The sequence below is a fragment of the Podarcis vaucheri genome (assembly GCF_965113315.1).
Source record: "Podarcis vaucheri genome assembly, chromosome: 11".
Classification (NCBI taxonomy): domain Eukaryota; kingdom Metazoa; phylum Chordata; class Lepidosauria; order Squamata; family Lacertidae; genus Podarcis; species Podarcis vaucheri.
The window spans coordinates 64,894,845-64,908,091 of record NC_138749.1 but is presented as its reverse complement, the minus strand read 5'-3'; the positions used below and the strand labels follow the sequence as shown (position 1 = coordinate 64,908,091).

At 43.2% G+C, this 13,247-nt stretch overlaps 1 protein-coding gene across 12 annotated transcripts in view; it reads right to left on the bottom strand.

The window, feature by feature from the left end:
* Window positions 1–13,247, bottom strand: part of TRPM3 (transient receptor potential cation channel subfamily M member 3) — a gene marked incomplete at its 5' end in the record, with an annotated part of 445,271 nt that overhangs the window by 116,232 nt on the left and 315,792 nt on the right. For all 12 annotated transcript variants that reach the window (XM_082241479.1, XM_082241471.1, XM_082241480.1 and 9 more), the window contains one exon: window positions 9,996–10,167. In XM_082241479.1, coding sequence (XP_082097605.1) covers window positions 9,996–10,167 — 172 coding nt within the window. The remainder of the gene's footprint in view (window positions 1–9,995; window positions 10,168–13,247) is intronic.

The following is a 13,247-nucleotide window of genomic DNA, read 5'->3' as shown; positions in this document are numbered from 1 at the left end:
AATGTGTATTTAGAATTTCACTACAACTTTGAGACTGTTTTTTTCTTAAATTAAGGAGTTTAGATATTTAGGGACTCAGTTTTCACATGGAACAACACAATTATCTGCACCATCTTAAATATTAATATATTAAGTACAATTTATGTAAAAGTTGCTATAGGTATGAGGACCCGGGTGGCCCCCTGGTTCAGGAGTCCTGGTTTCTAGACACTTCAGAAGTACTGGCCCTGCTAAGTTAGGGCAGCCCATGTCTGCTTAGCTTTGCAAATGTGCTAGCAGTTTTATTGCTGCATGTCTTTTGAAGTATGTAAGCAAGACAATTATTCAGAAACATGAAATTCTGAAGGCGAACTGAAATGTTTGCCTCTTATACAAAAACATTCCATAGTAATAGCTTCTCTTTATTCATATATTCTATTATTTCCAAAGTGCCGCTTGAAGTGAGGAGCATAGAATGTCACTGTGGATGCAGCGAAATCTTCTTTCCCAAAGAGTATTTTTCTTGCCATGATCTTTCATTACAGACCCTTCTGACTTTTAGTTCCACTTATTTGCCTCTGTGAATTTCTGTGCTTTTGCATGCATTGTATTAGGAGCCTTATAATTTGTATAGTACTGAGACCAGGATGCTTCCCTTCCTCCAACCAAAAGTCATTTGCCATTAAATCTTGTCATGAGGCTCCTGTTTCTTGATATGCTTCAGCTCCCAGGTATTCAGTTTGCACTTCTGCAGGGCACATTAATGGCAGTGTTGACAGCAGCATTTGCAGGGCTTCTGCCCCAGGGGCATCTGGCAGCTTGGCTCCCCAGGTAGCCCTCAGAGTGACAAAGGAGTCATGAGGCCTTATGAGGAACGGCTAAGGGAGCTGGGCATGTTTAGCCTGGAGAAGAGGAGGTTAAGGGGTGATATGATAGCCATGTTCAAATATATAAAAGGATGTCACATAGAGGAAGGAGAAAGGTTGTTTTCTGCTGCTCCAGAGAAGCGGACACGGAGCAATGGATCCAAACTACAAGAAAGAAGATTCCACCTAAACATGAGGAAGAACTTCCTGACAGTAAGAGCTGTTGGACAGTGGAATTTGCTGCCAAGGAGTGTGGTAGAGTCTCCTACTTTGGAGGTCTTTAAGCAGAGGCTTGACAACCATATGTCAGGAGTGCTCTGATGGTGTTTCCTGCTTGGCAGGGTGTTGGACTCGATGGCCCTTGTGGTCTATTCCAACTCTATGATTCTATAATTCTATGAGTCACCAAGGAGTTTGCAGGTGTGTTTGTGTGCATTTTGTTTTTCTAAAGGAAGAGTTGTTCCCACAGTTAGAGGAAGTGAAGTCTGTTTAAACACAGTTACACAATTGCATGCCATGCAAAAAGGGAGACAGCCAAACACTTTCTGGCTACTCCCTATTGCCAGCCTAAGGCAGCAGATATCAGAGCACTCCTGGGCCTGTTTCTACCAAGAATCAGAAAGGGAAGGAATCCCCATCCTCTGGATTCCCAATTTTTGCCCCGAAGCAAACATTGTGACAAACCACGGTCCTCTGTTATGTTACTGCAGAAAAACCCTATGGCAGACGCTAAAGCTAACAATATCCTATAAACGGCACTGTAAAGCCCACCCATTTTTGCTAGACCTCTGAGCAGTTGTGCATCATTAAATGAGGAATGCGTCGGAGATGCCTCAGAGAGGCTCAGGTTCCGAGATGCTCTGTAGAATGGGATGAAATGGCCCAGAAACATTATTTTAGAAATCAAGCTTACTTTTAAGGATTGGCTGACTGCTTGCTGGAGTTTGAGTTGGACTTAAGTGGTCTGGGACTATAGGCAATGGGCCAAAAGATTCAGGAATAAGCTGATTTCAATTAGGCAGTTTAAAACTTGGACCTTCTAGGCAGTGAGTCCTGGGGGAACTGCTCCCTGCCTTGCCGGCCTTTTCCACAGCTAAGGCTGCTGAACAGACACTTGGGTTGGGGTATTGTTTAGGGGTTTCTGTTGCTGATTTATTGCCCTAATTGTTTAAAATGTTTTAAACTGTTTTCACCTGCTTTCTATGTCCTTTCAAATTTGGTGTTTTTTGTTTTTGTTTTAATTAAGGGATGTAAGATGTGCCTGGGGAGAGCAGGTGTGGCCCAATCACAGTGGTTCTGAGCATGGGGAGCTATGGTGGGGTGTTGATATGACTAGAATCAAAGAGCAGCATGGTAGACAAAGGACGTTTTCCCCAAATCAGCAAATGCATTATATTTTCTGTGGCACAGCTGCATTTAATATACTCTGTAAATGTCTACCCATTTTTTTCCAGAATGATACCCTACAAATTGCCAATTTGAAAAGGAACCCGTGATCCCAGGAGTAACTCTGGTGGGACAGCAAGGTGAGGTTCTGGTTGTAGCAGGGATTCCCTGAGTAGCTGAAGTTTATCAGCTTAGCCAGCTGGAGAGGAAGATCTTTAAAGCTGCATGATCCTGTTGCTGATAGGTCACATAATCTCTCTGCCTGTCTGTTATTGGTTCATTGCCTGGATTCAGAGCCACACCACACACCCAGGGGCCACCCGAGGGCACAGAAATGCATTCAATACTGAAGATATTGTGGAAGGAAGATCAGGACATCAGTCAATGAGCATCCAATGTATTTGATGAAGGTGCAATGGTCAGAGAAGATGCTGGTGATGACAGCTGAACGTCCCTTTGCCTTCCCAGCCCCCTTCATATATTCTCAGGCATAGGATGACAAAGGGAAGCCCACGAGTCACATGAAGAGGTACTGCAGACACTTTGCAGGGCTAGAAGTTGCCACTCAGCCTGAACCTGAACCTACAGTCTTCTCCAGCTCACTTTAACCCTCAATCATAAAAAATAAGCTTAGCCTATTGTCTACCTGAACTGGACTGCAAAATACCATATATTGATGGTAAGCACTTGGCTTTGGCAAACCAGTGCCCATTATTTACATCAATATACTTACTTATATGGAGGAGTTGGTTGCATATGGAGCATAAAAGGTCATTTTGGATTATACTTTTTGAACTAATCCGTAGTCACCTTGGCCTTTTCTACTGTCTGCTTGACTCAATGCAATAGTCTAAATTATTCAGACCCCATAATTTGAAACAGTTCTAATAAAGTAAACCAATCTTCCCTTTGTGACTTCAGTGGATGGCAACATTTGAAAGAAAACAAAATTCGCCCAACAAAACCTAGCTGAAACACACACTTATGTTACTTATTGCTTATCAGGGCTGTATCTACTTAAAAGAGCTACATGAAAGCACCCTGAACTCTGCACTCTGACAAGCTGAATTCTGCAACCTGTGCTAGAATTATGTGGCTTGAACAACTTTGCACACTTCTCCTTAATGTTATCTCATATATTCTGTTGGGTTTTTTTGCTGGTCTTGGGAAAGGCAAAACAACTATGCCAGGGCATTTGAAGCCCTTCTGCCTTCTGCCTCCTAAGGTCCTAAGTGTGCCCAGACACTTTCGGTGTTTTGGGAGCTACAAACCTTTAGAAGGAAAGGTTTTAAGTTTCAGGATGTCAAATCCTGTGCCCAGTACCAAATTCTGCATGTGTATTGTGATATGGATTATGGAATCATGGAGTTGAGATAGCCCTGATTACAGACATGCTCCATCATTTCCAGGACAATTTGCCAGTCATGAAATGGCAGCATGCAGCTTTATTTAACATGACCACGGTTTCACATAGGGTGCATCATGAAGAAAACATGCAACTCCTCTCACAAATATATTAATTTTGCAAGGTTTCAAGAAATGGTGGTGTCTTGGAATATTATGGAACTGCTTTTGTTGTTGTTGGATGTTTTTCAATAAAAGATTGAACAGACATTCATCAAGGATTTTTTAGTTATGGGGTAGTCTGTCTTGAGGTCCATCACTATGAAACATTGAGTGGCAGATGTTGCCCTAGCCAATTAGTAATAATAATAGGGATAGTTTGACACTAACCAGCTACAGGTGGAAGTACTTTTATTTTTCACACAACAGTTCAACTGTTTCAAATGTTTCAAGGTTACTTTGTTCCCTTATCTTCCTTGTACATCACAAACTTATGAAGACAACGCTTAAAAAATTATTTAGAAGGTACTATTTGTTCTCTATTTTCTCAGCAGGCTTACTGTGTCCCACCAGCTGTTCTAAAGAGAAATGTAATAGCTGCTTTCTACAGAGAACAAAGAACAGCATTCACACAGGAAAGTGCACGGCTGCTGGTTGGTTTCTGATTTATGATGATTAGGTTAGGTACTAAAAGTTATGATCCACAATTTTATTCCCACAGAGACTTACACCTATACACTTCCCAGTTCTTTGTAGTTCTTGCTTGATCTTTCTACAAAGCAAGAAATCAATGTAAGTGTAAAAAAGAAATAGCTATTATAAATACCAACATAATTAACAGTTTGGTCTTAAGAACTGCTGAGCAATCAAAAGTCTGCTTGGTGCTGGGGGTGGAGAATGTGTCTGCCACTATATAATGGGCTAAATAAGAACATTTCACTAATATTGCCATGGAGTTATATCACCCTGCAATCAGATAATTTTGTGTGAATGTTTTGTACTCTGGTGCATAGATCTCTGCAATTACTGGGCACATCACTGCCAAGTTTGCTCTAAATGCCAAAGAGCAGCTGCTCGGTCTCATTTAAATATTGCATCCCTGATGACGTGATTTAACATATCCATAGGAAGCCAGTTTTCCAGTATCAAAGGCCAGCTCTGGTAATCAGGATTCAAACATTGCTTTGTAAAGGAAAAATGCAGGGTGACAAAAGGACTAAAGCAAAAAATAGCACAGCTTCCTGAAACATCAGAGTAAAGTGTGTAAACTTGTTATTTGTCCTCTTTTCTATTATTATCTCTGCAATTCTGGATGCCAGCTATCTTTCTTCTAACATACAAGGGATATTAATTTTTGATGCTGTTAGACCCTCATCCATGAGTCTGGAGGTGAGAGGAGGGACTGAAAATGGCCAAGACCCCCAGAAGCTAGAGTGCTATTTGCTAAGAGTCACATGACAGTCTATGGAGAGATCCCATCTAGTAGGATTTAGGCCACCCCAGAGCACAACATTTTCATCAAAATAGCACCCCCAAAGTAGAGTGATGTGCCTTCCCCATTCACTTAAAAGGGGGGCACCAGTCTGTGGGGGCTAACCATGCTGCTAACCAAGCTCAAAGGGGATTCCTAAGCCATGGCCCAGAAGTGGGAATTACTGGGAATCCATTTGCAGGGCTCAGCAAACTATAGAGACAAAGTGGGGAGCCGTATTCCAAGAAACTACTGACTCAGCTGTGCAAAAGTCGGGGGGGGGGGAGAAATACAATGCACATCATTTGGAAAGATCTACCTTGTTGGCTAGGTGATATCTCCTGCATTCCAGGTGACACAGCTGAGAGCATTTTGATCTTCACTGACAGAGTCGCACATTATCACCATGTGCCATTTGCAGAGAGTGTGATAATACATGAAGCGGATGGCTGTGCACACCCAATACACACACACGCAAAATGGTAATTCCCCCAGGTCAGCTAAACAGCTCAGGAGTCCCTGGGCAGCCTACTCCAAAGACTCACACAAAAGGAATAAAATGATCCATGTAAAAATCAAATTGGGGAGAAAGGCCCTCGAATGTAAGAAATGCATTTGCTGATAGAGCAGAATAGTGTTCATATTTTCATGCAGATACTTCCTAATTTGTAGAATTTCCTTGCTTTTACAATAATAATAAAAAGTCAGTTACTTTTAACTGACAGTGATCATCAAGCAAAAACTTGATAAAAGAACAGCAGCAAACAAACATCCCTTACTGATTTTATATTTAAACAAGATTAGTTCATTCCAAGCTTACTTTGGAAACAGATGCAAAACCCAGACACAACGAAGTTATTTAGTCAGGTCTCTGGATCACTGGTTCTAAAGAAAGTCAAACGATAACGTCTGTAGCCTATGATTCTGATTTAGGAACAGTGTTCACAATTAAAAGGAAATGTGACTAACAAGCAAGTTCACCATACAGAATTTGTCCCTGGAAGCAATTATCTAGTTATAAGTTCAAAATAACACTTTGCAAAATAACATGAACGTGTATGATACTGTGATATTATTACAAAGTATATAGTTTATGTATTGTTTTTTATTAGGAACAGGATGATCTACACAAGATTTCAGATTTAAGGATTCTGTTCTCTCACCCACCCTGACACTCAGCTCATCTTAGATGCAACTTGCAAAGCTCTTCTGATCTCCCAATAAGACCACCTTGCTCCACACTGCTACTTTCTGTGTGCCCAGAGTGGTTCAGTGGAAATTCTCAAGCAAATTTGACATAGTGACAAATATTAATTAGATTTAGGTGAGAAAGTAACAAGTATTCAACCAGCTGGTAATTGGGGGGGGGGGAGAGGCTATGGGTTGTATGTATCCAATGTAGCACTATGTTAAAGTCACTTAGTGGTATACATCAGCAGAACTCTGTTGTGCAAAAAAATGCATAAGCAGGCTGCTGGTGACTTTGTTACACAATAGATTGCACAATCTGTTTTGCAGTGAGTTTCTGCAAGCATAACAGTTGCACTGGATTCCTGTTGTGCAGCATTAAAACCCACATGTCCACTAGCACAATAGTCTTTGTGCTACCAAACAGAAAACACCGGCTACAGTCCTATAAGCAAAATGCACTGACTTGCTCTCACCCACGTCTTATTTTCAGATTCCCAAACACAGGAAAGGCCACGATTCATCAAAGGACTCAGTAGTTCCTAGCCAAGTTTCTGCAGCCACTCAGCCTGGTCCCCATCCTGTGGGGTGCAGTGATTGCTGCAGATACTTTTTTCTGAGCCTTACCAGGATAGAACATGAGAACATGAAACTGTCCTGCTGGATCAAGCCAAAGACCCACTTAGCCCAGCATCCTGCTCTCACAGCAGTCAACTAGATGCCCATGGGAAGCCTGCAGGCAGAAGGTGGATGCAATAGCACTCTCCCAACGAAGTGGCATTCAGAGGCCTCCTGGCTCCAACAGTGGCGGCAGAACCATTGTGCCTGCAGTTTGCAGTCTCACATTACCTGATCTCTGGTCTGAAGCTCACACTGTGGCTGAGAATGCAAATGATGATCCCTCTACCTCTGACACAAAAATAAATTTCCCTGATCTACTCAAAGGGGACAGAGATCCAGTCAAATGTTTTTTTCTTGCTTGCTTGAATATTTTCTCAGCACAAGAGCAATGTTTTAACATGTTATGCATTGTAAGCAAAGTAGATATTAGAACGTCTCACTTCAGAAAGCGCATTACAGAGAGTATCTGAGTGGTGTAACACATCATTTTGAAGGTCAGTAGTCAAGACCAGACAACTTTAGTAATAAAGGCACCATGGCTGGTTTAGTTTTAGCATGGAATTCTCTATAGATGGTCTGTTAATAATACATTTATTTGGCTGTGAAATAGTCTGTGAAATCAGGCATATCAAGCTAAGATAGAATATATACTTGCAGTATGTAATATTATCATCTTTCAAGAATAAGTGCAATATGAGGAATGTAAATTCAGCCAAGCCTATTCAGAAATGAGAAAAGAGTAATGAATCAGCAGTGTCATACTCTAGGAAACAAAGTGGATTCATTCCAATTTTCAAAAGTACTGAATATAGTACACGCCAGAACGCAATGTGCAGAAGTGTCACATTCACTCTTAGCAGTGGCTCCCCAGCTGTACGTCTTCCAAATGTCCCATGTCAAGATCTAAAGTATTTTCACCCAATCAAGCAATATCTGCTCTCTAACATTGGGAGGAAATACTGAAATGGCAGAGATTCCACCCACATTGAGACCACAGTAGACAAATTTACACACAAAAATCAATATAGAGGTAGCAGCAAGTGATGGTGGGAGAGGTGACATAATTTTGTCTGATGTGGCACACCTGGCCATTAAATCCCTCTCAGTGCCTTTGGCAATATGGAAATGGCACTGGGGCAGGCAGTATCATGAAAAGCCAGTTCAGACCGTTGGCAGCAAAAACAATACCTCACACTTGGGAAACTAACTGGTTTAGTGTAGTGTGAGATTTCAGACAATAATCTAGTTTATCAGAGTTTTCAAAGACAATAGCTGAGATTATCAGAGGCAGGAAGAGAAGTGAAAGGTACATAGAAGAAGTGCCCTACGTTATAAACTGTCACATCATCGTAATAATACAAAGTAATACAAAAATGCAGGTGATTCCTGTAGGTCACAGATGAAACACTTTACTGCATGACAGGCCCCAAAGTTGCTCTATTGCCCCTGTGGGTGAGGAAGTGGAAGCTGGAGAATATTACCATTTCATTTCTCCCATGATTATCAAATAAAGTAAACCTGGATGACACTACTAGTTGTTTTCTTTCCTTATTCCATCTTTTACAACAGGCAGGAGAAAAGAAAAAAGGAGGATCACTTCAGCTCCCAGTAGCTTTTAAGAGCCACAAGAAAATGCAGCAAAACTAAACAGAAGTGTGTTCCCCTTTTGAGAAATAAATGAGGTGCTGGTATTCATTTCTTGATACATGTGCAGTGCCAGCATGAAATGGGTTTCATGGGCAGCAAAAAAAGAGGCACCAGTACTCTATACTGCTGAGTACTTTCCCCCCAAAGCCCCCAGTGTTCTATTTGCCCAAGAACACAATTTATCTCCTGGTCTAATCAGAGAAGGGAAGGGGAGTCAGGAAAGAACTCCTATCACCCTTAGCAACTACCTCTTTGGAGTACTGTGACAACCATAGGGTTAAGAAGCAGTTCTGAGATAGTGAGAAGTATTTTGCAAAAACTAGAAGAGGCAGACTGCAGCTACTATAACTGGAAGCTTATGTAGCCAGAGCATCTTCGTTTTTAAATGTGTGCTTAACTCTGGAGTGACTTTAGTTTCTGTTGTATTTATGTAAGTTTTTGATTTACAGTTTTATGTTTAATTGTTTATTTGAACTGTCTTTTCTTGTCTATTTGTAAACCACTCCAAAAACTTTATATGGGGTATAAAAGGCAGGGCCCAATTCCCTTTAAACCCAGCATGAGTTTGTGGGCAAACCAAACTCAAGGCTTGCTGGAAGGAGTGGAGCTTCGAGAAGATGGATCTCTGGCTGAGCTTTACTGGCTGAAGTCTCTCATAGAATCTTAGAGTTGGAAGGGACCCAAGGGTCATCTAGTCCAACCCCTGCAATGCTAAAGCATCACAGCTAAAGCATGCATGGCAGATGGCCACCACCAGGGCAAGTCCTCCATCCTGGCTCAGCTGAAACTGGGCCAAGTCCTGAAAGTCCAACAGTTCTTGTTTTATATCTTGTTTTATATATTATTGGTGGGAAACAAACATTAATTCTTGCTGACGGAACAGGTGACAGCAAGACTTACAGGGTGGGGTGGGTGACTGAAAGGGCCTAGTGGGCTGTCTAACATTCCTAGCCAAGGGAAAGAGTGACCTGGCTTTCCCAGACCATTCAAAGACCACACCGATACAGCAGTAACAAGGCACACTCCGGCCTTTCCTTTCCCTTTGAAGTATGGCTGCCTGAAACAGAGCACCAGCCAGCAAACAGAAGGCATGGAAGGTGAGGCCTGTCTTTTGACCTCATGACAAGTAGATTCCTAAATCTGGGTACTTCACAAAGTGACCTGAAGCTGGAAAAGAACTGCTTGATCATTTCCATAGCCTTTTGGGATCCTGGGCATTGTCACATTCTGCCTTGTTTTTCAGTTGTTTACCAATGCTTGCCAATCTTCTCCTGCCAAGATGCTTCTAGCTTTTAGATACGCATAGCACAATCACCTTCCCCACCCTATCATCTGCTAAACTTTCCCTCGGCTCTTTGGATTGTCATTTAGAATTTTGATTGTGAACCTGTCTGTACAATATTGTGGCCTGATCCTAACGAAACTCTTTACTGAGGCCTGATGATGATGAACAGATATATCCCAATGCACAATGTAGAAAGCAGGCTGCTTACTTGTATTTATCTTCTGGAGTGAGATGTGCTTTTCCAACTGTCTGCGAAGTTTCACTTCCGCACCATATTTTCCTGTGGTCCCATTATCAGCCAGTATAAAGTGAGAGTGCATACTGTTGAGTACCGTCAGCTTACTCATTGGATTGGACATTGTTTGGTATGGCCGTACCACCTGTATAACAGAGGGGGGGAAAGCAGAGAATGCAACCATGGTTTGAAATTCCTGATAAAGGATGTTCTAGAGGTAATTCGCTGGTAACAAGTTGCTGAAACAATTTTTGCCAGTACTTGCAAAATTCAATATATGAATATTTGTTTTCTCAAAATAAAAAGAGTTTTTAAAGACATTTGGAAATTTGGACCTGTACATATGAGATCCACTGCTACGCTAACATATCATGTTAGAAATATCAGCACTTCCATTATTCATTTGTTGACCTGCAGTAATATTATATTTAATTGTGGAATGAACTTATGAATAAACACATGTGAAATGGACACAGACTAGAAAAAGACATCTCTATCCCTCCCTACGTCAGATCAAGGCAAGGTGTTCTCCAAACTGCTCAAGAGGGGGTTCAAACTGAGTCTTGTGGTCAGTGCCCCTCTTACTAACTGCTTCTCTCCGAATTGTTTGCCTTAGTTCATAATGTTGCCCTAATAACTGTTGCACTTCAATTATGAGAAACACAGTGAGATTATTTCTTTTTATTTTACAACATTAGCTCCTACATGTTCAATATTGAGGACTATCCCTGCTTCCGGGTCTGGTCTTCATCAGATGGATACTGGAATCAGCAAGGGAGACCCACATGACCTGAAGGTGCTGCTGTGCAATGCCAGGTCAATGATTCATAAGACCACTGCCATCCATGACTTGATCGTGGATGAAGGACTTGACCTGGCATGTGTAACAGAGACTTGGTTGGATGAAGCAGATGGGCCTGTTCTTGCCACTGCTTGTCCACCAGGTTTCTCTTACACACAGCAACCCAGGGGTTGCAGTGATTTTTAGGAAGTAATTAATTTGCACCAGGCGTCCTACTGGGAAGACCCAGTTCTCTGAGTGCATGTTCTGGAAGTTGGGCAATAGGGGCAGTACAGGATTCCTTTTGGTATACCAACCCCACCACTGCACCTTGGATTCCCTGCCTGAGCTGCTTCAGGTCATGACAGATGTTCTCCTGGAGACACCTAGTTTGGTTGCCCTGGGGGATTTTCCACGCCGACACGACCTTACAAGGGGCCGCTTGAGACTTCGTGGAAAACATGGCCTCAGTGGGGGTGTCCCTGAATACCTGAATACCAACTCATAGTCACGGACATACCTTAGACCTGGTGTTCACCTCTATGGATGTGGATGATTTGACACTAAGTAAAAGTGAAACAAAAGAAGTGTCATGGTTGGAACACTTCTTTGTGCAATTGGACTTCTCCACGACCCTTCCCCTCTGCAGGGAGATGGGACGAATTTGGATGGTCCGCCCCCACCACTTAATGGATCCAAATGGTTTCCAGAGAGTGGTAGGGGATGTTTTATCCCATGTTGATGGCCTTTCAGCTGCATCCCTGGTGGCCCGCTGGAATGTGGAGTTAACCAGGGCTATGGACTGTCTGGCTCCGAAGCGCCCTCTCCGATTGCATGGAGCCTAGACAGCCCTGTGGTTTTCTCCAGGGCTGAGGGCAAGGAAACAATAGCTGAGATGGCTAGAATGCCAGTGGTGGAAAACTCATTCTGAATGGGACCAGACACAGATTAGAGCTCAACGTTGAGCCTACCAAGTGGCGATAGTGATGGCAAATACGACTTTCTTCACCTTCAGCTTCACCTTCAGCAGTGCCATCAGGGTACGGTAAGGGTCCCAAGATCTTCTGCAATGATTTTGCAAAGTTTTTTTGCAGATAAAGTTGCTGAGATTTGAAAAGAGGTAGACACCACCGTGGGAGCAGGGCTGGGGCGGAAGGGTGCCAGATTCCTGGTCTAGTCAAGCTGTGTGGGATCAATTCCAATCTGTTACCTCCGAGGATGTGGACAGGATGCTTGGACGAGTGAAACTGACCACCTGTCTCCTTGATCCTTGCCCATCCTGGCTCATAAAAGTGAGCTGGGAAGGGCTGGGCGATGGGCTTCATGGGGTGGTGAATGCTTCTCTCTGTTATTAAACCGCTTCTTAAAAAATAATCTTTAGACCCTGCCAATATAGCAAACTATCGCCCAGTCTCAAATCTTCCATTCTTGGGCAAGGTGATTGAGCGAGTGGTTGCTGAACAACTCCAGGCACGCCTGGAGGATGCGGACCATTTGGATCCCTTCCAGTCATGATTTAGGCCTCATCATGGGACTGAAACTGCTTTGGTTGCACTGGTCGATGATCTCTGGCGGGCAAGGGACAAAGGTGAAAGCTGTTTCCTAGTTCTGCTGGATCTCTCTGTGACCTTTGATACCATTGACCACAACATCCATCTGGAGCAGGGGTAGGCAACCTAAGGCCTGGGGGCCAGATGTGCCCCAATTGCCTTCTCAATCCAGCCTGTGGACAGTCCAGGAATCAGTGTGTTTTTACATGAGTAGAATGTGTTCTTTTATTTAAAATGCATCTCTGGGTTATTTGTGGGGCATAGGAATTCGTTCTTTTTTCTTCTTTTTTTCAAAATATAGTCCAGCCCACCACATGGTCTGAGAGACGGTGGACTGGCCCATGGCTGAAAAAGGTTGCTGACCCCTGGTCTAGAGGGGCTGGGAGCTGGGGCACTGTTATACAGTGGTTCTGCTCCTTCATTCCGGGCCGTGTCCAAAAAGTGGTGTTCAGACCCCTGGGCTCTCACTTGTGGGGATGCCTCAGGGTTCCATCCTCTTCCCCATGCTTTCTAACATCTATATTTAGCCGCTTGGAGAGATCACCAGGGGGTTTGGGCTGGGTGTTCATCAGTATGCAGATGATACCCAGCTCTTTTAAATCAGAACCAGTGAAGGCAGTAAACGTCCTGTGTGAGTGTCTGGGGGCAGTTGGAGGATGGATGGCAGCTAACAGATTGAGGTTGAATCCTGACAAGACAGAAGTACTGTTTCTGGGGGACAGGGGGTGGGCAGGTGTGGAGGACTCCCTGGTCCTGAACGGCGTAACTGTGCCTCTGAAGGATAAGGTGCGCAGCCTGGGAGTCATTTTGGACTCACAGCTGTCCATGGAGGTGCAGGTCTGGTGACTAGGAGTGGCCGCTGAGACCACATAACACCGGTCCTGAAAGACCTAC